Source organism: Brassica napus, chromosome C6 (genome assembly GCF_020379485.1).
Source record: "Brassica napus cultivar Da-Ae chromosome C6, Da-Ae, whole genome shotgun sequence".
Taxonomy (NCBI): Eukaryota; Viridiplantae; Streptophyta; class Magnoliopsida; order Brassicales; family Brassicaceae; genus Brassica; species Brassica napus.
This window is the reverse complement of record NC_063449.1, coordinates 47660589-47688423: the sequence shown is the minus strand read 5'-3', so window position 1 is coordinate 47688423 and position 27835 is coordinate 47660589. Positions and strand designations below refer to the sequence as shown.

General features: G+C 37.4%; 5 protein-coding genes across 5 annotated transcripts; 2 read left to right on the top strand and 3 right to left on the bottom strand.

Moving 5' to 3' along the window:
* Positions 1–3744: 3744 nt before the first annotated feature.
* Positions 3745–8857, top strand: LOC106354778 (organic cation/carnitine transporter 2). Its single transcript, XM_013794815.3, has one exon. The coding sequence runs from the start codon at positions 4054–4056 to the stop codon at positions 5752–5754; it is 1701 nt and encodes a 566-aa protein (XP_013650269.3). The 5' UTR covers positions 3745–4053; the 3' UTR covers positions 5755–8857.
* A 2170-nt stretch (positions 8858–11027) lies between these two features.
* On the top strand, positions 11028–19751 carry LOC111206977 (protein FORGETTER 1). Its single transcript, XM_048761613.1, has 32 exons — positions 11028–11757; positions 11872–11937; positions 12026–12199; positions 12293–12423; positions 12610–12686; positions 13210–13391; positions 13588–13665; positions 13837–13969; positions 14169–14229; positions 14307–14388; positions 14756–14884; positions 14992–15135; positions 15248–15347; positions 15437–15568; positions 15839–15909; positions 15988–16160; positions 16265–16358; positions 16616–16713; positions 16838–16973; positions 17128–17234; positions 17355–17450; positions 17564–17651; positions 17735–17855; positions 17948–18059; positions 18145–18268; positions 18336–18413; positions 18496–18614; positions 18718–18771; positions 18854–18956; positions 19096–19224; positions 19309–19420; positions 19516–19751. Exons 1-32 carry the CDS (start codon positions 11239–11241, stop codon positions 19545–19547), a joined length of 3855 nt encoding a protein of 1284 aa, XP_048617570.1. The 5' UTR covers positions 11028–11238; the 3' UTR covers positions 19548–19751.
* Positions 19752–19785: 34 nt separating this feature from the next.
* On the bottom strand, positions 19786–21875 carry LOC111207306 (metacaspase-4). Its single transcript, XM_022705273.2, has 2 exons — positions 21404–21875; positions 19786–20859 (listed from the first exon to the last, which is right to left on the bottom strand). The coding sequence occupies exons 1-2, from the start codon at positions 21747–21749 to the stop codon at positions 19976–19978; spliced, it is 1230 nt and encodes a 409-aa protein (XP_022560994.1). The 5' UTR covers positions 21750–21875; the 3' UTR covers positions 19786–19975.
* An 872-nt stretch (positions 21876–22747) lies between these two features.
* Positions 22748–24838, bottom strand: LOC111207294 (metacaspase-5-like). Its single transcript, XM_022705239.2, has 2 exons — positions 24137–24838; positions 22748–23682 (listed from the first exon to the last, which is right to left on the bottom strand). The coding sequence occupies exons 1-2, from the start codon at positions 24480–24482 to the stop codon at positions 22847–22849; spliced, it is 1182 nt and encodes a 393-aa protein (XP_022560960.1). The 5' UTR covers positions 24483–24838; the 3' UTR covers positions 22748–22846.
* Positions 24839–25022: 184 nt separating this feature from the next.
* On the bottom strand, positions 25023–26886 carry LOC111207054 (metacaspase-6-like). The gene is made up of 2 exons (XM_022704639.2): positions 26359–26886; positions 25023–25958 (listed from the first exon to the last, which is right to left on the bottom strand). Exons 1-2 carry the CDS (start codon positions 26702–26704, stop codon positions 25180–25182), a joined length of 1125 nt encoding a protein of 374 aa, XP_022560360.1. The 5' UTR covers positions 26705–26886; the 3' UTR covers positions 25023–25179.
* Between the last annotated feature and the right edge of the window lie 949 nt (positions 26887–27835).

Below are 27835 nucleotides of genomic sequence, written 5' to 3'. Positions count from 1 at the left end.
AAACCGTAAACTTTAAACCCAAATTCAAATATTTTGGGTTTAAGGTTTAGGGTTTGGGTTTATAGTCTACAATTCAGGTTTAAGATATAAGGTTTGGGTTTAGGATTTGAGTTTAGGTTTAGGTTTAGGGTATAAGGTTTGAGTTTATGATCTAGAGTTTGGGTTTAGGATTTAGGATTTAGAGTTTGGGTTTAAGATTTATGGTTTAGAGTTTGGGTTTATGATTTAGGGTTTAGAGTTTGGGTTTTGAATTTAGGGTTTAGAATTTAAAATTTAGGATTTTGTTAGTGGCATGAATTTTTTAGTTATTTTTGATTTTTTTAAAAAAATTAAATTTTTTATTAATAATCTAGCTGGCACTTTAATTGGTTATAAGATGGGTGGTGAATTTAAAGATTCACTTTGTGATTGAATCTAAGTTTTGTCCTACAAAATAATAATAGGATGACGTGGTGACTAAGGTGGAATAAGGAAAAGAATGACTTGTGGTCAGGGTGGAATTAGATGCTCTTGTGTTAAGAGCAGCTACTTTGATAGTATGCGAGGAAGTATCTGAGACAAAAAGGTAATAAAAATCTGGCACATTATCAAGTGAAGACTAAGGCTTAGTTAATTATGATTTGGATCATGGTTTATGTTTGTTTTTATAAGTTTTGTATGTAATTTATGTTTGTCTGTTTTTAGTTCTGTTTTTATAAGTTTTTATGTAATTTATGTTTGTCTGTTTTTAGTTCTGTTTTTATAAATTTTTATATAATTTATGTTTGTCTGTTTGTGTTATTTAAAATATTATAACTTTTACTATATTATTTTTTAAACAAAATCTTTACTAGTTTTACACATAAAATAATTAATACAATTATAATTTATTATTATTATTATTATTATTATTATTATATAAATAAAATTAACTAATACAAATAAATAATTTAGGTATAATTGCAATGTTTAAAAAAATAGATTAAAGTAAAATTTTAAAAATATATTTTCTAACCTAAATTACATTAAAATAAAATTAAAATAATAATATTATAATGATAAGAAAGTTAGTGGATATCTACCGTTGGAGCTAACAATTTTAGTACAGTTTTTTGACTTAATTTTTATTTAATATAATGTTATTGTATTAGCGGAATACTTAGTGAGTATCTCACCAATAAGGTTGCCCTAATATCCCAAGTCCCAAGTTAATTTCTCTAATTTCTTCACCCCACCCGTTTCTTGAATCTTACTCTACCGATATAAAAATACAATAGCCCGTTATGGACGTAAAAGAGTTCCAGAAGCCATTATTGTTCCTCCGTTTTGGAAGCTATCTTAATCATTTTTATCAAAATTTTGCTGCAAAAAAGGTTGCAAAATGTAATAGAATATAAAATTTGAAATACCTGTTATTTTAATATTAATATAATTAGTTTAGTATTTTTGAGAGCATGTGAGACTCTTGTTAGTTTAGTATATTAATATATTTAGTTTAGTATATATGCATACACAATCGATCTAGAAATTTCTCTATACGTTTGTTTTCAAATATGGAAGACAAACTAATTAGTTTTCCATCCATAAATTTCTCATGATGGCCCAAATGAATCAAGGATCAGAATGCCAGCAACGTTAGGAATGGGATGTGTCTGTCACCTATCATTTATCTGCGAGTCCACGCCAGAAGAAAACTAGTGTATTTCACGTTTATTATATTGATTAAAGATAGTACAGAAATTAGGTTCACCCGATAGGATATGATGAACTTTTAAATTAACCCCACTATTTATTACCAATCAAAATAACATACAGATTATTAATTAAAAAATATTAAATTAAATAAAAAATAGCTACAAAAAATAAAAACGTTAATTTTAACGACGCTAACGCTTCCAGCTAAACCCTAAATCTTAAATTCTAAACCCTATACCCTAAATTCTAAACCTAAATCCAAACTCCTAAACCCAAGTCTTATACCCTAAACCCTAATCATAGACCCTAAACCCAAATTATATACATTGAACCCAAAAATCAGACTATAAACCTAAACTCTATATCCTAAACCCAAGTCCTAGACCCTAAACTCAAACCGTAAACCCAAATTATATATCCTAAACCCAAAACATTAACTATAACTCCAAACGGTAAATCCTAAACCCAAACCGTAAATCCTAAACCCAAAGCCTATACCATAAACTCAAATCCTAGACCTAAAACCCAAATGGTAAACTCTAAACTCAAACCCCAAACTTAGATGCTATAGAGTTTGGGTTAAGGTTTACGGTTTGAGTTTAAAGTCTAAGACTTGGATTTAGGGTATAGGGTTTAGGTTTATAGTCTATTTTTTGGGTTTAAGGTATGTAATTTGGGTTTATGATCTAGGATTAGGGTTTAGGGTCTAGGATTAGAGTTTAAGGTTTACGGTTTGGGTTTAGGGTGTATGACTTGGGTTTAGGATATAGAGTTTAGGTTTATAGTCTAGTTTTTGGGTTTAGGGTATATAATTTGGGTTTAGGGTCTAGGATTAGGGTTTAGGGTTTAGGGTTTGGGTTTAGGGGTTTGGATTTGGGTTTAGAATTTAGGGTATAGGGTTTAGAATTTAAGATTTAGGGTTTAGGGTTTAGTTGTAAGCGTTAGCGTCGTTAAAATTAGCGTTTTTATTTTTTGTAGCTATTTTTTGTTTAATTTAATATTTTTTAATTAATAATCTATGTGTCATTTTGATTGGTCATAAATGGTGGGATAAATTTAGAGTTATTCTTGGGTTCAGGGTGAACCTTTAGATTCACCGGCCAATAGGATTTCTTTATTTCAAATTCGATATCTTTTAAAAAAGGAAACAAAATATTATCAAGTTATATTATGTTTTTAAAATAAAAAAGTAAAAAAAAAAAATAGCAGCTACAGAAAAAATAATTAAAAAAATATTTTTAACGTCGTCAGCAAAATACTAAACCCTAAATCCTAATCTCTAAACCCTAAATCCTAATCCCTAAACCCTAAATCCTAAACTCTAAACCCTTGGGTAAACCCTAAACTCATAGATAAACTCTAAACCCTTGGGTAAACCCTAAACCCTTGGATAAATCCTAAACTCTAAATAAAAACACTAAACCCTAAACTCTAAACCCTAAATCCTAAACCCTAAACCCTTGAGTGTTTTCGTATTTAGTGATTTTGATTTAGAGTTTAAGATTTATCTTATAGTTTAAGATTTATCCTAGAGTTTAGGGTTTACCCAAGGGTTTAGGGATTAGAATTTAGGGTTTAGGGATTAGGATTTAGGGTTTAATGTTTTGCTGACGACGTTAAAAATATTTTTTTTGTAATTATTACTATTTTTTATTTATTTCTTTTTACCTTTTAATTTTAAAAAGATAATATAATTTTACAATATTTTGTTTCTTTTTTTAAAAGATATCGAATATGAAATAACACAATCCTATTGGTTGGTGAACCTCGGAGGTGAACCCAAGAATAATTCATAAATTTAAAAGTTCAAACATAGGGGGTGAACCTAAATATTGTCGTTAAAGATACTTGATTATAACAAGGAAGGGAAAACAAATGATAGACTAACATGTGACAACTTTCTAAACTGAGCGATGAGGTTAAGCTTTTATTTATATCTATAGTATAGTTCTAAATGAATGTACGTAATGAAAACACGATGTATAATAGTCAACAAGTCGAAAGTTGTATGTTTTAGAAAATACCTCAAAAACTGTTACGATAAGTTTGTACTCTGTATCGTTCTAAGTCCAAGTTTGGTATAAGCTTCTTCCGCACATGTGTCTCGTGATTTCAAACAACCAATTCAATGTGTAACGAATCAAAGACCACGAAAATAATTGTTTTAATTCAACTGTTGCATTTTTTCTCCAGTCTGGTTAACACTAACATTATATCATTAAACCATGACACTACGACATCATCAGGAAAATATGACAAAATTATATTCTTGCAACATACAAATGCATTAAACATTTTCGGGTACTGTAAGCATTTACAACAAATTTTATAAACTTAAATGAATCATTACCGTTGAATAAAATAGTTAAGTTCATTACCATGAAATTTCAAGAAAAGAAAAAAAGTTCATTACCATGTGGAAAAGTCAAAAACAACTTCTGTAATAAAAGCAGAACGAAAGACTCGCTGCATCAGATGTTCTCCGCAAGACAAGAACAAGAAAAAAAGGTGGAAACTCCTGAACCATTCATGGCTGAACCAACTCGGCCGCTTCTTACAGATTCAAACTCGCTTCCACCAAGGTCCCTCGACGAGACCATCGAGAGATACATTGGAAGCTTTGGTTGGGCACAGTTTCTTCAAGCCACGTTAGTCTCTTTCTCCGGCGTTTTCGACGCGCAACAAACTTTCATCTCTGTTTTCACTGATTTCGAACCCACGTGGCACTGCACCGAGTCAGACTCGTGCCATGACTCCCTCTCCAACATCTGCATCCTCCCCAAAACCGCATGGTCATGGGATCTCTCTCCACACGTCTCCGTTATCTCAGAGTGGAGTCTCCAATGCTCCGGCTCGTTCGTCAAGGGCTTGCCGGAGAGTTCCTTCTTTGTCGGATGTTTGATCGGCGGTTTGGTTCTCTCGACGCTAGCAGATTCGTCGATGGGTCGTAAGAACATGCTGTTTCTATCATGTCTTATCATGTCGATATCAGCAATGCTTACGGTCTTCTCACCTAATGTTTGGGTTTACGCTTTTCTTCGGTTCGTTAACGGGTTTGGTCGAGCGACGGTCGGGACGTGTGCTCTAGTTCTCTCGACTGAGCTGGTCGGGAAGAAGTGGCGAGGACGTGTCGGGATCATGAGTTTCTTCGGGTTCATGCTAGGGTTCTTGTCTCTCCCTGCCATGGCTTATATAAACCGAGGGAACTCATGGAGGGTTCTATATCTATGGACCTCGGTTCCGACCATGGTATACTGCGTCATGGTTCGGTTTTTCGTTTGCGAGTCTCCAAGGTGGCTTTTCGTCAGAGGTCGTAGAGAAGAAGCCATTTCGATTCTCAAAAGGGTTGCTTCGAGCGATGTCGCCATGAGTTTACCATTTGAGGAGCAAGAAAACATAGATGAGAAACCTAGTGTTAACATCTACGCAGCCATGAAGGTGTTGGTGGAGAAGAGATGGGCACTTAAGAGACTATCCACGGTGATGGTGGTTGCGTTTGGGATCGGTTTGGTCTATTACGGGATGCCTCTAGCGTTATCTAATCTCGATTTCAATGTCTATATGAGTGCAGCGTTTAATGCCTTGATGGACTTGCCAGCAAACCTCATCACACTTTTCCTGGTCGACAAACTCAGCAGGAGAAACGCACTCATCGGGTTTACGGCGTTGGGCGGGGTCTCCAGCGTTCTCATATTCGCGTTACAGAATTTGAGAATCAATAACCACGGGGCGTTACAGTTGGTATTAGAACTAATGTCTTACTTTTGTGCGTGTTCGGCTTTTAACGTGGAGATGATTTACACTATTGAGTTGTTTCCGACATGTGTGAGGAACTCGGCCATCGCAATGGCTAGACAGGCATTGGTGCTTGGTGGGGTTTTCAGCCCTGTTATGGTAGCAGCTGGTCGGAAGAATGGGGTCTGGTCGTTCGGGTTGTTTGGTCTTGCCATAGGTTTGCTTGGTTTGTTTACGGTCGGATTGCCAGAGACTAGAGGGAGTGATCTATGCGACACTATGGACGAGGAAGAATGCAGAGATCGGCGGAGTAACAATGATATGGCTAGTAGTGTGATTGCATGATCAGATGAAGAGTTTTAAATGCATGTAACGTAGAGTTTATCTCTTACTATCACTTGATTGTTTTTTAATGTATAATCCAACGTTAAGGTTTTTCACTTTTTTCTTAAATTGTAGGCCTTGCATTTTTTTCGTTTTTTGTTTTCTATTTCATAAATAGACCTTAAGATAATGTTTCAAAATTTACACTATAATCAGTCATTTCAAACGAGTGTGGAGAGGAATCAAGATAGCTAGACATCCATGTCTTTTTTTTGCTAAACTGTTAATATTCAAATTAATGAAAGAGTTAGATTTACAAAAAATCAAAGAGTACCACTATGGCAAAAAAGAAGAAAAAACATAGTGGAGCTAGGTAAAGGATTTGTGAAAGATTATTATCTAAGCCAAAAAGACATGAGAGAAGAGAAGTTCTTTCGTTTCCGTTTGGCAGTGATGGTGATCCGAATGTCGCGGTCAACAAGACAGAAGATTTCAGCTGTGGAGAGAGATATCTGGTTATGGATGACGTTGTTGCGTTGTTTCCACAAGTGAAAGATGATGGTCTGAACAGAGATACGACGAAGAGTGACGGTTGGGGAAGCTTGCGGTCCTCTGATTCAAGAAAGAAGTTCAGCCCATGAGAGCAGACTGTGACGGGAACGGTCGAGACGTTCGAACAGCAACCTCCATATCTCCTTTGAGAAGTCACACATAAGAAGAAGATGGTCTCTGGTCTCATTTTGAGATGAGCAAAGGGGGAAACAAGTTTCGATGTTAATGCCCCATGATGCGAGCCGCGATTTGGTGGGGAGACGGTCTGCATTAGCAACCCACATATTGAAAGCGTGTTTTGGAGCAGCGCCTTTGAACCAAATAAGCTCAGCCCATTGTTTCTTTGTCTCCCGAGGCCTGAGAATTTCCCAGGTGTGAGAAGCGGAGAAAGATCCATCCGAGTTACCATTTGCTTCCTAGACGTAGGCATCTTCGTTTACAGACGAGTCAGGGAGCGGCAGAGTAGTTAGGTGTATGTGGAGATCAAGTTCTTGCTGAGAGCGAGGCCCTCCCAAACACCAGCCCGTAGCGTTAGCAGCTCGATTAACAGTGGCGTTTATGGGAATTCTCGTGTTTCTCGGTCCATTTGCGCCAATGTAAAGAATAAGTTGGCCTAGGGGAGTCCAAATATCATACCAAAACTTAATCATAGAGAACTTTCCCAAGTTAGCTCGCAAGAAAATAAGGGCTGCCGGTCTCAACTTCAACAAACGTTTCCACATCCAAGAGTCTTGTTGAGTTTCCCCAATAGCCCAAAAACTCTCCTGAGATAAATTGTAATGACGATGCCAATCAGCCCAAAGAGAAGGTTTGTCGGAGAAGAGAAGCCAAATGAATCGAAGGCAGAGGACCTGATTCCAGACTGTAAAGTTACGGAGACCTAGACCGCCTTCATCCTTGGGGAGGCAAACGGTAGACCAAGCAACCTTAGCAGATTTACGCAGCTCTATATTACCAGACCAAAAAAACCGAATGCAGAGCGATTCAATTTGCTTGATACAGCCTTTAGGCAAGATGAAACAAGACATCCAGAAGTTTACAGTGCCGGTAATGACAGTGGAGAGGAGCTGAAGACGGCCTGCGAAGGAGAGATTATAGTAGCCCACATTTTGAACCTAGCCGAGATCTTAGCAATAAGGGGAGCATATTCTGATATTTTCAGTTTCCTCGACATGAGAGGAAGACCGAGGTACCTAATAGGCAGAGAACCGGTAGTGAAACCAAACCTCGCGATGGCAGCGGCTTCCTGAGGATCCAGGCCAGCAATGAATAACTCAGTCTTTTCTTTATTCATTTCCAGACCAGACCAGCTAGCAAAATCTTCCAGACACTCGGAGATGCCATGTAGAGAGCTACAGCTCCCATAAAAAAATATCATAACATCATCTGCAAACATGAGATGGGATATCTGAAGGTCAGCAGTATTTGGATGATAGGAGATCCAGCCCGCCTGAAATCTGGAATGAAGCAGCCGCGAGAGAGCTTCCATGGCAAGCACAAAGAGATACGGAGAGAGGAGATCACCCTGACGCACTCCCCTAGTGCTCTAAAAGTATCCTCCAGAAACCCCGTTAACCGAAACAGAGAACGAGGACACCCATGTCTTGCTTATACTTTATCTGACATTAAGATTTAACCTAACCGAATTAAATGCGAGCGAAACCATTACATATATTCGTCGTTCCAATCATGGGTATAATACTACTATGTTAGCTGGAGTTGCTGGTAGTTGACTGTGTTGGTAATAGTCAATGCGAAACACATACCATACCCGCTTGTTTTGTAGATATGCTTTCATTGGTTTTAAATGTCGAAACTCTATTATACTATCAAAAGAATTGTCGAAAATTGAGGTCAAAAAATTGTCCGCAATCATGAGAAAGGGACTGTACTGTTTGTTTTTTATCAGTTAAACTAACCTTTGTTACGAATGAGCTGACTAATGACATTTATACAGGGAAACTTTTATATGTCAACTAAATTAATTTGCTATATAGTATGAATTCGTGTCTATTTACATGCATTCATATATTGGGTGATGACTTCTTCCATTTGTATCAAAATTCCATATATAAGCCACTACAAGAAAACTTCATGAACTCCGACGATATTTCCCGAGAACACAAGTCGTCAGAATGGTTTTGATGATTTGTTGACAATTTTCCGAGAAATGAGTTTTTTTGTCGGTATTTTCTCGGAACTTTTTGACAAAACTGTTTCGTCGGTTATTTCTCATAAAACTTTGTCTGAATATTCCGATCACCTAGTTTTCTCGGCAGTGTCTCGGAAATGTTTGTCGGAATCTTCTCGGGAAGACATAGATTTCCGAGAACAAAGGAGTTCTCGGTATATCTCCGGAGCTTCTCGGAAAATCATTGGGTTTTGTCTTTAAAATGTATCGGGAATTGAAAATTTTCTGAGGAGAGACCGACAATGAACTTCATCACAGAGTCATCGGAAGTTTCTCAAAAATTACCGACTGTTGGACGTTGTCGGAAGAAGCACAGAAAACATGACACATAACGTCGGTCTATTCTCGGAATCGAAAACTATATTTGCCGCGTAGATATTTTGAAAGTCCAGGCTAAAATTTAGTGTTTTCATTTCTGAGGAAGAACCGGTGAACATATATCTCGGAAAATCATACTTTGAAAAATAAACTGTTTTAACTTAATAGTTTGATTTGTTTTTTTTTTTAAATTTATTCATATCACCAAACCACTGAAAACAAATATATAAGTTTAGTTTTATTATATATTTTAAGTTATCTCTCAGCTAAAATTTCACTATTTATTTTATAACATTTTTGGAATAAATTATTTGTATATGTTTATACATTATTTGATTTTAAAAACTATTTGTTTCATCATTGTTTTGTGCCAATTTGAATTAATGATTCATTTAACTTTCTTAATTATATAGTATAGATGCAACAAAATTATCTGAAAGTGGAACATATTTTTAAAACGATAGGGTAGACATAATTTTTTTTAAGGAAGTTGTGTTGGAGGTGAGAGAATCATCAAGGAGGTGTGGTAGTTAGGCTCATTGTTGTTTAGAGTCAAGTTTGAGAAACTGGTGTTCATGTTATTACCATATTTCTTTTTCTTGACTGCTTTTATTACTTGCACAATCGATGTGTTTCTAAAACAGATTTTGCATTCAAACGAAACTTTATTGGTTTGTTCAAGTGTGCTCACATTACTTTTCAAGTATGCTAAATCATTTTAAGATCTTAGTAACTATGACCATGCTAAATCATTAAAGATCTTAGTAGCTCTGACCATATGGAGGCAGGACTTTGGGATGCAACTTATTGGGAATGCTTGCTCGAGCTGAATTACTTGACTTTCATTTGATGTAAAACTCTTTAGATATATTAAGATACATGGAAAATACACCCTTCAATGTGAACATTTAGGGCATTCTACTTACATTGAATAAACTATCCTATCATGTGCTGCCCCTTTCCAATGTTGCAGGTTCTCAATGGTCTACTTAGTAGAAGCAGTCCCACCACATCATATAGAGATGAAGAACGAAAGAAGAGAAAAAACAATAGAAAGAACCTCAAAGAATTCACTTTTCTTTTTCATCGGCATGGCGTACGAAAACGTTGGATACACAGCTTCTAAGCTCTGAACTTTCTGGTTCGCGTAATTTCTGGAATCCATGAACACTCTCGGCTCTGGCTGAAACCAAAAGCTGGGATTTAGTCAACTCACTAATAGTTTTTGAACCATGCCATGTGGCAGTTGAGGAAGAGTGACTTCTGCGAAAAGACATATGTTATCCTTAAATTGAGTCTCCTAAGTATCACAATCTTTCTTCAAGTTATTTTTAAAATGTATCACAAAGTCTTTTGCCATGTACATACTCTTTGGCTCAAATTTGTCTAATCCAACCTTCTTCAAAGCCACTATCCTCCAATTTTCAGTCTCTCGCGCACGGAAGACACTATGGTTCATCCATTTTCAAATCTTTAATATCTCCAAAAAGGAAAAAAACAGAGCTAATAATTTTCCATTAACTGCAAAAATTCAGACGCAAACACATTCAAATGTATTCATAACATAACATAATGAAAAATAAATGAGCTAAAAATGCAAAATATTGTACTTGATTGAGTTGTCGAGCTCTTGATTGAGTTAGCTTGCTTAGATTGCCCAGAGGCGGTGGAAAATCACCAGTGAGCTAAACGTGTTACCATGGTGGTAAGAAAATTAGATTTGTTCATTCAGTTTAACCAACAAAAAAAGATAAAGCAAAATTAGATTTGTTCACTCAACTTAGGTAGCTAAAATGGAAAAAGGCTTAATGCGCACCCATGACATCTCAGGTTCAATCCTGGTGATGCATTTATTTTTACTTTTTATGAGTTGTGCACCCACCCAAAAAACATTCTAGATTCACCCCTGCATCATCCTCTTGTATCATAGTCCAACTTCAATAATATAGAAGAGCACACCAACAAATAAAAAGGTTTGTAGAATTGAAAAATATTTGAATGTAAGCATAGCCCTTTACATTATGGCGAAGGCTCAAGATAAAAGACCATATTTCACAAAGCCCAAACACAATGTTTACATAACAAAATCCTAAAGATCATTCTTATATGGTCGGTCTTGTGTTAAAAAAGCCCAAACCAAACTACTGTATGAGCTGTTAGGTCACGTGACACCACGTGCTCCATCCACCCCTCACCGGTACAACACAGAGGTGGTTTTCTTTCTCGTTACAGTACTCGAGCGATAAACCAAAGACCAACCAATTAATAAAGAAAAAAGGGGAAAAAATCTGAAACCAAAAATCGAGAAGGAGACGAAGAAGAAGAACCTTTCGCGCTCTGACGATTAAAATTTCATTACTTACACTCATACATACTTTGCCTCTCCCCTCTCTCCTCACAAGGATCCTTGCCTCCCCCTTGCTCGGATCCCTAGAAATCAATTAATGACGCAACCCCCGCCCCAACCTCCTCCGCCGCTCCCCGCTCCGCCGCACTCTGGTCCTTCGAGAGGCGACGTTCAGGTCAGATGCGCAGGATGCCGCGTGATTCTTCGGGTCAAAACCGGCGTGGTGGAGTTCTCGTGCCCCACTTGCCAGCTCCCCCAAATGCTGCCGCCGGAGCTTCTTTCTAGGGCACGGACGCAACCGCCTCCGCCGATTCAGTCGCTTCCTCCTCCGCCGCAGCAGCTGAAACCTATGAATTTGCAGCAGCAGCAGCAGCAGCAGCCTCAGCCCAGGCCTCCGGTTCCGGCGCACGGAATCGATCCGACGAAGATGCAGTTGCCCTGCGCTAACTGCCAGGCGATTCTCAATGTCCCCCACGGGCTCGCGAGGTTCTCTTGCCCTCAGTGCCACGTGGAGCTCGCGGTTGATGTCTCTAAGCTTAATCGATCTCTAACTGCTCCTCAATCTCAATCTGCTCCTCCCTCCGTTCCTCCGCCTCCTCCCGAAGAAGTCAACGAGGTCTATTCCCGTTTTAATTTCTCAATTTCATCGCTATTTGGATTATGCTATGTGTTGTTGTTTGTTTATATGTTTGGGTTAATCAATGTTGAGATCGTATTCACTGTATTGTAGGAAGCTATTGAAGTTGAGAGGGAAGAGGATGAAGGTGGAACTGCTGGAGAAACTTTTATGGATTATGTGAGTGTCACATCTTTTTACAGTTGTTTTTTTTGGTTATCATCTTTTTTGTCAGTTTTAATGGTTTTTTTTTGTTTTTTGTTTGCAGCGTCCACCAAAGCTTTCAATTGGACCTCCTCATCCTGATCCGATCGTGGAAACATCCTCTCTCTCTGCAGTGCAGCCCCCAGAGCCAACTTATGATCTTAGAATCAAGGAGGAGCTCGAAGAGTCAAAGGCTTTGTCGTGCTTGCAGATTGAGACATTAGTTTACGCTTGTCAGGTTGCTTATCAAATGGCGGAAAGTTTTGTTAATGGTCTCGAATGTGACTGGTTCTTGTCTGACGTTGTTTGTTTGTTTTTTTTTTAATTATAGAGGCATCTTCAGCACCTTGCTGATGGTACCAGAGCGGGCTTTTTTGTTGGAGATGGTGCTGGTGTGGGGAAAGGGCGGACAATTGCTGGGTTGATTTGGGAGAATTGGAAACATGGAAGGAGAAAAGCTTTGTAAGTCTTGTAGGAGGATTCTGCTGAGTCAATTACATCCTTGATTAGCTGTTGATAACTCAATTCTTTCTGGCTTATTTGAGTATACTATATAGCCTACAGTGTCCCTTTGTCTAGTAGATGACTTAAATTGGGATTGGATGAGTTCTAATTATCTTTGCTTCATTTTCTCTATGATTTACGTAGGTGGATTTCTGTTGGCTCAGACTTGAAGTACGATGCAAGGAGGGACTTGGATGATGTGGGTGCCACATGCGTTGGAGGTACTATCTTGACTTTGGCTGTCAATTTGAGTTTGTAATTCGCTATTTTTTGGGTCCAAAATGCTCTTATGGTATACCTAAAGCTTCTTCTAGATACTTTTCCCGGCTCATGGTGTTTTGATAGTGTATGGTATAGAGTAGAGTGGATCAGAATGATTTCTGTTATAGCTGAATGCTTTAATCGGCTCATGCTGTACTATTACGATGTAAAGTATATATGTATTAGTTCCGGGATATTAAAGAGCGTATTCACTTTGCTGATAAAGGTAACGGGTTTCTGAGCTCCTTCTATGATGTCGTCATACCTAGAACTGTTATGGATAACTGATTACTGTGCATTCTTAATGATTTCAGATAAATTAAACTTGGACTGTATTCCAATTGGATTTGTGATTCTTAGTCTCGTTGAATTTTATAATTTTTGAGCCTGGAAATTTTCAGTCAAGTGAACATTAGAATGTCTTGTCTGATTACCAATTGTGTTCCGTCTGCTACTTAGTAACGTTATGGGTTTTACGTGCAGTGAATCCTTTGAACAAGCTGCCCTATTCTAAGCTTGACTCAAAGAATGTTGGTGTTAAAGACGGAGTGGTATTCTTGACATATAATAGTCTTATTGCTTCCTCTGAGAAGGGGCGTTCTCGTTTGCAGCAGCTTGTTCAGTGGTGTGGACCAGATTTTGATGGTCTCTTGATCTTTGATGAGGTAGTAAATCCACGAATTAGTATATTTAATTCCTTAGTGTAAAAAATGGTTCTTCTGCTCGTTTTGATGAATTAAACAGCGTGCATGCATCCCTGTGTGGTAAACTGTTTGATCACTGGTTGCATCAATTTTGAGCAGAGCTCGAATTATTAGTACGTTACGCAGCTTCATTTACTTAAGTATTCCTTTTATGTAGTGCCATAAAGCAAAAAATTTGGTACCTGAAGCTGGGAGTCAGCCGACACGCATCGGGCAGGCAGTTGTTGACATTCAGGTCTGCTACTTGAAACTGAATGCCTGAATCTGAAGAGTGATCTTAGATACTCTCATTTTTTTTTTCTTTTTGGATTACTTCGTCTCAGTTACATATAATGTAGTTTAATGTCTAGTTTGGAACGCTTAATGGTCCCTAGTTGACTAGAGATTATGAATTTTGGAAAAACAGGATAAGATCCCCCAAGCACGTGTTCTTTATTGTTCTGCTACTGGTGCATCTGAACCACGAAACATGGGCTATATGGTCAGGCTTGGACTTTGGGGAGCTGGAACAAGTTTCAGTGATTTTAGCAAATTTCTAGGTCTGTATTCTATTCTTTCTATTTTTGAATATAATTTGGTAGCATTTCGATTTCTATTTTCTATCCTATTTGCCTTGTGTAGACAACAAGCTTTATTTTAAAGCTAAATTGGATAAAGACGCATTCATTTAGTGTCAGTTTTAAGTTTCTGTCTAGAGCATATACAAATACAAATGATTCCATAAAATGGTTTGTGCAGGTGCGCTTGATAAAGGTGGAGTAGGAGCTTTGGAATTGGTTGCCATGGACATGAAAGCGAGGTTTAAGAAGCCTGTGTCATTCTTTTAAGCCATTCACATTTGCTCATATTCATTCTAACATCCCTTCTTCGTAATAGGGGGATGTATGTATGCCGTACCCTGAGCTACAAAGGGGCTGAGTTTGAGATTGTTGAAGCTCCTTTAGAAGCAGGAATGGAGGTAAATCTTCTTCTTTTTATATATAGATATTATTTTGCTTGAAAGCTGCACATATCTCAATTGACTATCTAGCTCTATCATCAAGTAATGGCATGTAAGCTCAACAAATTGGTATAATATGAAGATTAAGCCGTCTCTGATGAAGCTTGAAACCAAGCTCTTACAAAAATTTAGCAGGCTTTATTGTGTTTATGAAATTTCCAATCGTGTGGTCTTAACTTAAAATCTGAATGGTGCTTTGATACTTTTGGCAAGCAAGTTCATTATTTCTATTATCTCGTGTTTTTTATTTTCACTTTTTCAGAGATCCCTGTCAATAAATTAAAAAGTAGGCTGTTTGTGTTGAATTACTTGCTTTCTTCTGTAGGCAATGTACAATAAGTCTGCAGAATTTTGGGCAGAGCTACGGATAGAGATGTTGTCAGCAAATGCTTTTCTCCCTAACGAGAAACCAAATTCTAGTCAATTGTGGAGACTATACTGGTCAAGCCATCAGGTATAAACTTCCAGAAATAGCAGATAGACAGTGTTATTACAGTTGATGGTTGTCATCTTAAACCCAGAGGTTGATCGATCTATTTCCTCTATGTAATGTTACTGCAGCGTTTCTTTAGACACTTGTGTATGTCAGCTAAAGTTCCTGTAACTGTAAGGTTAGCTAAGAAAGCCTTATTAGCAAACAAGTGTGTGGTTATTGGCCTTCAGAGTACCGGAGAGGCTCGAACTGAAGAGGCTGTAACTAAATATGTGCGTTTCTTCTTATACTGCTTTTGGAAATATATTTTGAGTATCCTTTTATGATTCCATCTACCTAATTTCTACGTGATTGATTATGTTGTCCCCCTTTTTCTTGCAATAGGGTGTTGAGCTTGATGATTTTGTCTCGGGACCTCGAGAGCTCCTGTTGAAATTCGTGGAAGAGAATTATCCCCTGCCAGAGCAGCCCGAACCTCTCTCAGGTAACTTAATTCTCTGTCAAATTTTTTGCTTTCAACCCATGTTGGCGTTGATCTCGTGTTCATAGTTTTCCTATTGTTGACTTTTACAGAGGATGATAGTGTTAAAGAACTTCATAGGAAGAGGCATTCAGCTTCACCTGGTGTCTCAGTTAGGGGGAGAGTAAGAAAGATGGCAAAGTGGAAACCAGATAGTGATGATGAAAGTTATTTGGAGTCCGAAGGTGGGTTTCATAGTGAACAGACAATCGTGATGCTTAGGCTGTAGGGACTAGGGACAAATTATAAGAGGGGAAGTGTTGATATGCTTCTCTACACACTGCAATCTATAAAACCTGAAATCGATGTAGCAATGTATTATTATAGATCTTCAATATGAAATTGCTATAGGGGTATCCCTACTTTTTGATATGCATCCTCTTGGTCTGTTATTAATCGAGCCTTAATTACTCAAGGTCTGTACATTCTCTTAATCAGTGGTGTTTTCATTGCAGCTGAGTCTGCTGATGATTCTAATGATTCTGATGATGAGTTCCAGATATGTCAGATATGCAGTGGGGAAGATGTACGTTGCTTTTAACTTGGATAGCTTGATTTCCGTTGTGCTTAAGAATTTTAATAATTTTTCTTGTGATGAAACTAGGAAAGGAAGAAGTTGCTCCATTGTTCAGAATGTGACAAGCTTTTTCATCCAGATTGTGTAGTTCCTCCAGTTACAGACTTACCATCTGAAGCATGGATATGCTATTCTTGCAAGGAAAAAACAGAGGAGTACATTCAAGCAAGGCGTGTCTACATTGCGGAATTGCAGAAAAGGTCTGTAATCTTGAATAGCAACATGTGTCTTGATAATTTCCTGCTCGTATAATTGAAGCAAAATATATATTTGTTTTTCTAAGAGTGGTTATCTATTTTGTTAGGTATGAAGCAGCCTTGGAACGAAAATTAAAGATTTTAGAGATTATCCGGTCTCTGAATCTTCCAAACAATCCCTTAGATGATATCGTTGATCAGGTAACTATCATCTAAATGTCTCTGATTTTTCTTAAATATGAAGTAGCTCGTGGTAATAGGTTAATCTCCTTTATTTTATGGAATAATGCTTTATGTTGATGGTGTTGAGTGGTATAGGTGAATCATTTATCCAAGTAATGGCAGTTAGGGTGCGTTGATTGTAAAAGTTGTAGTATCCAAAGGCTTAATTGTGTGGTTAAATTTACTTTCTGGAAACGTAAGAATGTTCCTAAATTGCTAGTGCTGTTTTACTGCAGCTTGGAGGCCCTGACAAAGTGGCAGAAATAACAGGCAGGCGAGGTATGCTTGTAAGAGCGTCTAATGGGAAAGGTGTTACATATCAAGCAAGAAACACGTAAGTTTTAAATCTTTCTCTCTCTCACATTCTCTATTTCCTCTTTAATGCCTCTAATTCATTCTAAGTAGTTTATGTTATAACGCACCAGTAATTTACTTTTCATCCTTGTACTTGTCTCTAGAAAGGATATAACAATGGAAATGGTCAACATGCACGAGAAACAACTATTTATGGAGGGCAAAAAGTTTGTTGCCATTATTTCTGAAGCTGGTTCAGCTGGAGTTTCGTTGCAAGCAGATAGAAGGGCAGCAAATCAGGTGTGTCGAGTTTTTAGCTACTTTTTTGTTGTCTCTCTGCATGAACCTAATGCTCGGAAGATCCAATGACGTTATGAATGATGGCCTCAAAGGACTTCACGTGTTTGCTTTTGAGGTATTAGTTAATTTGGAAATATTGTATATTCGTCTGCAGAGACGAAGGGTTCATTTAACATTGGAGCTTCCTTGGAGTGCTGATCGTGCGATTCAGCAATTTGGAAGAACTCACCGGTCAAATCAGACATCTGCTCCTGAATACAGGTTGGCATGACTACGTTTGTGTAGTTGATTTTGTACCTGTACAATTGCAAAAGTAATTGATACCTTTTCATCTTATATCAATTGCTGAAGTTGATGCGTTCTCTGTTTTGGCCCTGTCAGTCTACTTTTCACAAATCTTGGTGGGGAACGCCGCTTTGCCTCTATTGTTGCAAAGAGACTAGAAACTCTTGGTGCTTTAACACAGGGAGATCGCAGGAAAGTCATGCACCTCTCTAAACCGTTTCCTAGCTGTTTGTTATGTTGCTTGTTACTACTTAAAACCTTGCCAAAAATATTATCTCAAAATATGGTGTGGTGTATTATTGCAGGGCCGGACCTTCTTTGAGTGCTTACAATTATGATAGTAACTTTGGTAAAAAGTCCTTGATGGTGATGTATAGAGGGATAATGGAGCAGGTCCTCATAAAACCCCGTGTTCTTCAGTATTTAGGACCGGTGATAATGGATAGGGCGTAAATATTGTATGGTTTACTTTCCAGGAGAAATTACCCGTTGTTCCTCCTGGCTGCTCGACTGATGAACCGGAAACAATTAAAGAGTTCTTAACCAAGGCAAGGGCTGCGCTTATTGCTGTAGGAATTGTTAGGGACAGTGTTTTGGGTAAGTTTTGCTGGTTTTCATTTTTCGTACTGTACTTAAATTCTATTTGTTGTAACCTCCTTTCTTACCTTACTTCATGGATGACAATACAGCTAATGGAAAAGACACTGGAAAGTTATCAGGACGCATTATTGATTCTGACATGCATGATGTTGGACGATTTCTGAATCGCCTCTTGGGATTGCCACCTGATATTCAGAATAGGTAATATGCGTCAAATGAAAGCTCACGCTTTGTAGTACTAGAAGTTGTTTCAGTCTTTAATGCTTTGGTCTCCTGTTCTGTGCAGGCTGTTTGAATTGTTTACGAGTATATTAGATGTTCTTGTACATAATGCTCGAATTGAAGGAACTTTTGATTCGGGAATCGTGGATATGAAAGCTAATAGCGTTGAGCTGCTGACCACTCCAAAGGTTGATATCTCGTGCTTGATTTTGGTTCGTTAGCGTATTTGTGCCTACTAATATTTAATTTTTTCAGACCGTCCATGTCGATCAAATGTCTGGTGCCTCTACTATGCTCTTTACTTTCACCCTAGATCGTGGGATTACATGGGAGGTAGTTCAATATCTATCGCTCTGTGTAAATAACTCCAATTTAACTACATTGAATGAAAATATTGAATTGATTGTGTTCCCAGTCTGCAAGTTCAATGCTAGAGGGTAAGAGAAGGGATGGGCTTGGTTCAGCTAGTGATGGCTTTTATGAATCCAAAAGGGAATGGTTAGGAAGACGGCACTTCATATTAGCGTTTGAAAGGTGAATTATTCTCCCCTCTAATCTTTGTATAAATTCTTGCGTCAAATATGGTCCTTAAACAAATATTAATTAATCTCATTACCCTTTTTTTTTTAATTTCCAGTACGGCCTCTGGGTTGTTTAAGACTGTCCGTCCTGCGGTAGGAGAGTCGATCAGGTATCTACACACCATTGCCAGTACCTTCACATTTCATATTTCTAACTAAGAAGCTGGTATAAACTCATGTTTTTTTTTGCAGAGAGATGTCTCTTTCAGAGTTGAAAACTAAATACCGAAAACTCTCATCTTTGGAGAAGGCTCGTAACGGTTGGGAAGACGAGTACGAAATTTCATCCAAACAGGTCTGCTTCCTCAATCAATAATGAATCTATATAGAACCGCTTTTGCTCAGACAGAAAAATAGATTAGCACAGAATCAACCTGGTGTAGCTTAAGTTTACGCCACATGGCTCATTAACAATATGAGTTTCGATCTTACAGTGTATGCACGGACCAAAGTGTAAGCTGGGAGAGTATTGCACAGTAGGAAGAAGAATACAGGAAGTAAACGTTGTGGGTGGCCTCATTCTTCCCATCTGGGGAACCATTGAGAAAGCTCTTTCCAAACAAGTAAAATCCATTTGCAAAATTTTCTCTAACATTCTCTCTTTGGTGTTGGCGACGGAACCTTACAGTGCTTCATTTTGTTTGCAGGCCCGTCAAAGCCACAAGAGGATTAGAGTTATACGCATAGAGACTACGACGGATAATCAGAGAATAGTGGGACTCTCTATCCCTAATGCAGCTGTAGAAACTGTGTTACAAGGTATCATTACAAAAGCTCATCTCATATAAAGTCATTTGGTTTTAAGTCCCACAAGAAACTAGAATGATTACTTATGTCGTTTTGTTGTCTTGCAGATTTAGCATGGGTTCAAGAGATCGATGATTGAGACCAAACAAAAACATTGTCTTATGTAAGAAGAAAACATACACCAAACCCTCTCAAGCCATGTTCCCCCCATGCCTAATCGTATTTTTATTTATTTCATTTTCAAAGGAGAAAGACACTTTGACTTTCATTTTTGTGTATATCACATGGCAATTTGGCAAGTTATGTAATAATATTATTATTATTATCTAACCTTTTGGCTAAATGTTTCTTTTGGTGTCATACAAGGATGTCCAAAATAAACAGAACTTAAAAATTTTATAAAAAAAATAAAACAAAACATAGTCCTCAATAAAACAAACATAAATCCAGTGTTTCACCAAACACAACACACATAACTTGCCAATTACACAAATGCTCTCAAACAGAGGCTTATTCCCCGACCAGAACCACCAACGGTCGGTATAAATAAAAACATCAATAGTTTTCTCAACAGATAAAAGGAGCATTTGCATAACCATCATGGCAATACAAACCTGGCTGCTGAGTAAACCCTTGCTTCTTCAACGCCTTCCTCGCCCTCGTCACCATCTCCCTATTCGATATTTCCCCATCCGTCTCCTCCAATATCTTCTGAATCGAGTTACTCATCGCTCCATAAGCTTCACTCGGCTTCCCCGGCGGAGTCGCGTCAGCAGAGGTCTGATCAGTCTGACAACCACTGATCAATATCCCACTGTCTGGAAGCGGAACCGAACCTCTAGACCCACCAGCATAAACCTCTTCTTTCCTCCCTACTTCCGTCTGCATAGCAGGCTTCACATAGTCATCATCGTTAAGTTTCCCTTCGAGAAACCCTGAAGCTAGCTTCCCAAGCATCCCCATCAGCCCACCTTCTCCTTCTCCTGCTTTAAGCTTACCTAAGATCACTTTCATGAACTTCTTCACTTTGGGGCTCGAGTCATCGCCAAACGCATCGAAAAGACTCGGCCTGATCTTCCCGACCTCGATGTCATCGTTACCCGTTTGCTGCTTGAGGATATCGATCAAGGTCTGAAGAGGCAGAGACTTGTCTTTGGCAAGGATCATTTCTCCGTCTTCCAGCTCTATCTCCTTGGTCTCGATCTCGTCCGCCTCATCTTCGTCCTTCTTGTTCCCTCTAATCGCGCTTTCCACCTTGCTGCGCAAAAACTTCCTGAACCCGAACCGGGAAGACGACTCTTCCTCTTCCTCCTCCTCATCGTCTTTCTTATGGCTCTCACCGATCTGCTCCTTGGCTTCATCGATCAAGCCACCACTGTGACAAGAGTCTGAGATGATTGTCATCCTGCAACCTTGCGGAACACGGTCCACAAGATCCCTGAAGTCATCATCTGCAAAAAACAACAATACCAAGTATCATCACACAGAGCTCATCTACATGATCGTTCTTAAGCTATGAAGAACCAATCTTAAAAGCACTGAGTGTTCTAAATATCTGTCTAGACAGCTGCCGACCATTACATAAGCTAAAAGCCTAGGACTACGAGCCAGCCGGAAGCCACTCGCTTGCCTAGGCTTCTGCTTAGTCAGCAAATCGGACCTAAACGAAACAATATTCTTGAACAATTCTTTTTAAAAAAAAATCGGTCTAGACGGCGGGAGGCTAACCATTACATAAGCTAAAAGACTAGAATTACAAGCTAGCTGGAAGCGACTCGTTTGCCTAGACGTCCGCTTAGACAGCAAATCAGACCTAAACGAAATACATTTTTTCTTGAACAATTTTTTTTTAAAATCGATCTAAAATTAATAATTCCATATAAAATGCATAATTACTGTTGATTAAAACACAATCAAACAGATGAGAACATCAAACACTATAATTTAAACAGATCCTACCATCATCATCATCAATTACAAAAGAGAGAAACTCACCAGTAATCAGATTCATATCGCAAGGGACAATACACTCATCGTAACCAGTGTCATCATCCTCCCCTGTCTCCGCGGGCAACCTCGTCCCATGTCCACTGTAATGAACGACGAGAACATCGCCAGAATCAGCCGATCCGACGAGATCCGCGAGCGCCTTGCGGATGTTCTTCCCCGTGGGTTTAGTGTAGGAGTCATCGGTGTCGATCAGCACCGTGATGTCCTCTTCGGCGAATCCGTACCGTTCGACGAGGCATTTGTACATCCGACGAACGTCGTTGACGCATCCGCGTAGTTCCGCCTTGGTTCCTGGGTAGTTGATCCCGATCAGCACCGCCTTTTTCGCCATTTGATGATGGATAGAGTTTGAATCTGGAATCGGTAAAGTCTCTGTCTTTGTGATCGTAGAGATGGATGATGAATGATGATGAGAGAGTGTTTCCGACAAACGTGATTTATTATATATAAATTTTAATTTTTGTTTTTGGTTAAAATATTGTTTCTTTATTCATTGATTGATTGGTTAGGAATGTACTATCTGACGTGGCGTTGATTTTTTTTTTCGTCACGTTATTACACGATTAACGCATTTCAGAATACTTTTTTATCAGCGTTTATACCCAGAGCAGAAAGCCACTTTTATTTAATTTTGAGAATTTTCGTGATATTTCTGAAAATGTAACCAGGTAGTATTGGTTTAGACCCATCTATTTCATAATATAAATTATAGATGTATTTTTGTTTTAAATATAAATTATTGTATACATATCTATGTAATTTTAACATTTATTAGATAAAGTAACCAATTATACATTACAATTTTTCATAATTAACTGAATTAGATTTATCTTTCTCATATATGTTTTAAGTATCCAAATGTTTAGTTTTCTTTTCTTTTGCTAAAATATCCAAAATGTTTAGTTAAAAAAATATATTATAAAACGGAAGAAATATAATTAAAAGTGATTTAATAATCTTAACTTTACTTTTATACTCCATAAACCTTATTGTTGTTACACTATTTTGGTTTATCTTCTTCTTTTCTTTTATCAAGCACATCAATGCTGATCTCGTTATCAATTTGCTTTACAATGTTACAAATTGACTGTAAAAAGTCGGTAATAATTGCTTATTAGGTAGATTATAAACCGAAAAGGTTGATAAAATATTTATTACAATCGGAAGTATTACTAATAGGTCAACAAGTCAACAACTAAAACAGGTATGATAAATCATTAAATCCAATAATCCATAGCCAATGACCAACGAACAGTTGCTTTGGGTGTATACTGTATAAACATTTTAAATATATAAAAAAAAGTTATAACCAAAGAGAAAGTGACAAAGTAACAGTTGACAATCCATTGAAAGTTTACAACAACAAAATACAGACATCACATACCTTATCCAACACGGAATTTCAAATACTTTATGAGAATGTTACAATCAACAAATAAACGGAGCATTCACGTAACCGTCGCTGCAATACAGGCCCGGTCGTTGAGTAAAACCCTGTTTCTTAAGAAGCTTTCTTGCCTTCATAACAAGTTCTTTATATGTAACCTTACCATTGCTGTCCTCGAGTATGATCTGAACAGCATTGGTGAATGCTCCATAAGCCAGTTCAGGTTGACCTAAAGGACTCGCGTCTGCTGAAGTTTGATCAGTTTGACAACCACTAATCAAAATACCGTTATCAGCAATAGAACCATTGCTTGCACCTGCATATACCTCTTGCTTTCTCCCAACATACTCTTCATTGTCGTTGAGCTTGTGTTCAATAAACTCTTGCGTTAGTTTCCCAATCATTCCCATTGGACCACCATGATCATTTTCACCTTCTTGCAGCTTTGTTAGAAGCACTTTCATGAAGTTCTTCACCTTTGAAGATGCATCTTCTCCAAACACATTGAATAGTGTTGGTCTGATTTTACCAAGTGCGATATCATCGTTGCCCGTGTCGAGCTTGAGGATATCGATAAGAGTTTGTAGAGGTAGAGATTTGTTTCCCACATGGATTTTGTTCCCATTTTCTAGCTCAATATATTCTTTAATATTGGTTTCTTCGTCTTCTTGTTCCACAGTTTCAAGCACGAAGTCTTTGATTCCAAGTCTTGAAGAGCCTTTAGCTTCTTTCTTTGGTTTCTTCTTCTTCTTCTTTGTGCTCTCTCCTATCTGCTCCTTAGCTTCATCTATGAGACCACCACTATGACAAGAGTCTGAGATGATTGTAATGCGTGCATCTTTTGGAACTTTATCCACAAGTTCCCTGAATTCATCATCTGAGAATAGAACCACCATAGAAATAATATTTAGACTAAAAAGAGTGAATCTAAAACAAAACATTATATATCTATTAACAATAGGATTAGTATGTCTTCTCATCGTAAAAATTATTTTAGTTTTAAGAGATTGTCAAAATGTTCAAGGTGGTGTGTATTTTCATCTTAAAACTGAATTGATTTTTAAGTTGTTAAAATGTCTAATAAAAATTAATGATTGTAAATCTTGAAATGAATGAACAATTGATGATAATACACACCACATCAAGCCATGCATGCTTCTATTCATCCAGATTCCAACATGAGATTGAACTCTAAAACCTAACAAATTCTATTCGTTTCATCTCAACCATTCTCAGCAACATATAAATCAATCAAAGTGATAAACAACAAGTTCAACTTCACACCAAAAATATGACAAAGTAAAAGTCAGTTTCAACATTTTTTTACGTACCGGTGATCAGATTCATATCACATGGAACAATACACTCATCGTAACCAGTATCATCATCTTCACCAGTCTCGGCCGGCAACCTCGTCCCATGTCCACTGTAATGAACGACGAGAACATCGCCTGATATAGCTGACTCAACTAGATTCAACAACGCCCGTCGGATGTTCTTACCAGTTGGTTTGGTATAAGAGTCGTCAGTATCGATCAGCTCGGTGATGTTTCTCTCCAAGAAACCGAACCTATCGACTAGGCATTTGTGCATCCTCCGAACATCGTTGACACAGCCTCGTAACTCCGCCTTAGTTCCAGGGTAGTTGATTCCAATTAATACTGCTTTCTTCGCCATTGATAATACCTCAAAAGGTCCGCTTTACAAATTTTATTTTGTTTTTGTTTGATCGTGAGACGTTACACCTTATCCTTCTTCACGTTTTTATACTGGTGTACTTTGTTTCCGGTCAAAGATACTAATGTTTATTACCATAAAATGAAAGATATCCATTCCATATATAAGTGTTTCAAAAAAGAAGTGTTTCAAAAAAAAATCCATTCCATATATATTCTGTTTCATAAATTAGTCTTATCTTAATGTAACTAATTACATTATTTTTAAGAGAAACTATATTTTAATTATTCAAATATATCCAAAACGCCACCAATATTGGTTTAACAATTTAGAGAAGAAAAATAACGTCAATGGCTTTGTTCTTTCTTCCATACGAAAGCTAAAACGTACAAACCTTGTTTAGATTGTGAGGAAGTGATGCTTGTTGTTGTGAACACATCTCTTGAAGGCGGTAAGGCTTTCTTATCAAAAACAAGGTTTCTTGTGACAGAAGTTAGGCGTTTACAAAATTCAGGAAAATCTAATATAACCACGTTTAAGAAAAGTTATTTTAAATGTCAATCAACAACCAATGAACAAAACAAAAGTTACAATTTATTCAGATTCAAAGTTACAATAACAAACCAAAGCAACACACCACACAAATAAGAAAACGTGTTCCACACGAAACCAAACCAACAAACCCTCCAAACTTCTTTCAGCATATAAACTGATCATTCACATAATCATCGCTGCAATACAGTCCCGGTCGTTGTTCAAATCCCTGTTTCCTAAGAAGTTTCCTAACCTTCAAAACAAGATCTTTGTTACTGATCTTACCATTAGTCTCCTTAAGTATGATTTGTATAGCATTGGTTAGTGCTCCATAAGCCTGTTCCGGGTGACCCGGTGGGCTTGCATCAGCAGACGTTTGATCAGTTTGGCAACCACTAATCAGAATACCATTATCCGGAAGTGCACCATTGACTGCACCAGCATAGACCTCTTGGATCGCAGGTATCACAACATCATTTATCTTCTGCTCAAGAAACTCTTGAGTTAGGTTTGCAACTGATTCCAATATATCACCTTGACTAGTTTGACCAGTGGTAGTCTCTTGTAGGTTGCTTAGAATCACATTCATGAACTTCTGCACCTTTGGGCTTGAATCTTCTCCAAACATATCGAAAAGAGTTGTTCTGATTTTCCCTACTTCGATATCATCTTTGCCTGTTTCTTGCTTCAGCATATCGATCAAAGTCTCTAAAGGCAGAGATCTGCTCCCCAAATCAGCAATCTCCTTGGTCTCTGTCTCTTCTACTCCTGTCTCCTTGTTGGTTCTTGAAGATTCTCCAGACTCTTTCTTCTTCTTCTTTGTGCTCTCTCCAATCTGCTCTTTGGCTTCATCGATGAGACCACCACTGTGACAAGAGTCTGAAACTATTGTAATGGGACAATCCTTTGGTGCCATATCCACAAGATCCCTAAAATCATCATCTGTAAACAGAGTCGTCACAAAAATAAAAATTAGATTCCAACATAAAAGGTTATCCAAATATATTCATTACTATCTCCTGTACCGAAACCTTTTTTTTCAAAAAAAGGTTTAATTTATATGAATTTAATTCAAAACCGAATAAGCCTATAAAATTCCACATATCCATCAGTTATCAACATATAAGCAAAGCCGGTCCTGGGCATAACTAAAGGAAACATTAGCATTGGATCTCTAGAAAATTTCAAGTTTTTATATGTGAACATAAGTCAGTAATTGTAAAATAACTAAATTGTTTACCAAAATCGCTTATAAAAATAATTTGTTAAAAATCTTTTTACTAAATTGTTTATGGCTTTCAAAATCGTCTTGCATATAAAGCCTCTTGTCTTTTTTACTTACCTGTGATAAGATTCATATCAGAAGGAACAATACACTCATCGTAACCAGTATCATCGTCTTCTCCAGTTTCAGCAGGCAACCTTGTCCCGTGTCCACTGTAGTGAACGAAGAGAACATCACCCGGTTTAGCTGGTTGAACGAGATCCAACAACGCCTGTCGGATGTTCTTGCCGGTCGGTTTGGTCGTAGAGCTATCAGTATCGATCAACAGTTTGATGTTCTTGTCGGAAAATCCATAACGTTCGACGAGGCTTACATGCATACGACGGACGTCGTTGACGCACCCTCGTAGCTCAGCCTTCGTGCCTACGTAGTTGATTCCTATCAGTACCGCTCTCTTAGCCATTGATGGTATGGTATTTTCAACTCACTTTCACAGTTGTTATGATTCTGTAACGATTCACCCTTGATGATTTATATAATCATCGTATTATTATTAACAATAAATAAACTATCACATTTTTGTATGACTTTAGGAAAATAACAATCAATAAACTATCAGCTCACGTCTTTTTAACACAAACATAACATTATTTTCTACTATGATGTGTGTATGAAAAGATTAGAGTTCTGATTTTTTTTGTTCGTCAAGTGGAGTTAAATAACTAAAACGTACACGACTTAGATAGCTTATAAGAACTAGTCTATTAATCTTTGTATAATTCTCTAAATAATTATTTTTTTAGTGCTTAAGAAATAGACAATTGTTATTATTTCTAGTTGAATCCCTTTCGTGAAAGCGTAAGCAATCTCACGTTATAGCATGTCGCTTTAGTCAAGCCAATAAAAGTGGTTTAAATTCCTTCTGGCACAATCCAATGGGACTAAGTCATTGATTCTTTGTATCCGAAGTCAATGGAACTTATATTCTTAAGCCTCTGCACATAAACGAAAAGGTGGAATCTATCATAAACAAACAAATTTGAAGGGCATTTTGCTTTTTACCCATTCTTTTCCTATTTTCTTATAACTAGTTAAAAAACATTTTATTCTATATGAAAACAAATATAATCCATTTCGTTCTTTTGGTATTACATATAATAATTCCTAAAACTATAATATATTTCATATTTCTAGTGATCAACTAATAATGTATTTTCTACGATAATTTAATTTCTTTGTCCGGAGAGTTCAAACATCATTCTATCTTATAGGTCTGGGATGGATCGGGTATCCGGACAATTTTAAGGTATCCGGATCCGGATCCTTATCCGGCGGATCCATAATTTTAATATCCTTATCCGGATCCGGTGTTCTCGGATATCCGGGTGTCGGATATCCTTCTAAAAATTATAATATCCGGCGGATATCCGGATCCGGATTTGGATCCTTAAAATAAATAAAAAATAATATTAATATATATATAAATATTAAAAATAATTTAAAAAAAAAAAATATATAATGTTTTTAATTATTTCTATGTATAATATTACAAAATTTACATACAATTTATATATACTATTATAAAAATGAAAAT

Coding starts and splice junctions, on each gene's coding strand:
- LOC106354778 (XM_013794815.3), top strand. CDS start 4,054: ATGAAATTTCAAGAAAAGAAAAAAAGTTCATTACCATGTGGAAAAGTC.
- LOC111206977 (XM_048761613.1), top strand. CDS start 11,239: ATGACGCAACCCCCGCCCCAACCTCCTCCGCCGCTCCCCGCTCCGCCG. Junction 17,235..17,354: donor ACATCTGCTCCTGAATACAG/GTTGGCATGACT, acceptor TGGCCCTGTCAG/TCTACTTTTCACAAATCTTG. Junction 18,269..18,335: donor AGCTGCTGACCACTCCAAAG/GTTGATATCTCG, acceptor TAATTTTTTCAG/ACCGTCCATGTCGATCAAAT.
- LOC111207306 (XM_022705273.2), bottom strand. CDS start 21,749: ATGGCGAAAAAGGCGGTGCTGATCGGGATCAACTACCCAGGAACCAAG. Junction 20,860..21,403: donor CGATATGAATCTGATTACTG/GTGAGTTTCTCT, acceptor TGTTTTTTGCAG/ATGATGACTTCAGGGATCTT.
- LOC111207294 (XM_022705239.2), bottom strand. CDS start 24,482: ATGGCGAAGAAAGCAGTATTAATTGGAATCAACTACCCTGGAACTAAG. Junction 23,683..24,136: donor TGATATGAATCTGATCACCG/GTACGTAAAAAA, acceptor TTCTATTCTCAG/ATGATGAATTCAGGGAACTT.
- LOC111207054 (XM_022704639.2), bottom strand. CDS start 26,704: ATGGCTAAGAGAGCGGTACTGATAGGAATCAACTACGTAGGCACGAAG. Junction 25,959..26,358: donor TGATATGAATCTTATCACAG/GTAAGTAAAAAA, acceptor CTCTGTTTACAG/ATGATGATTTTAGGGATCTT.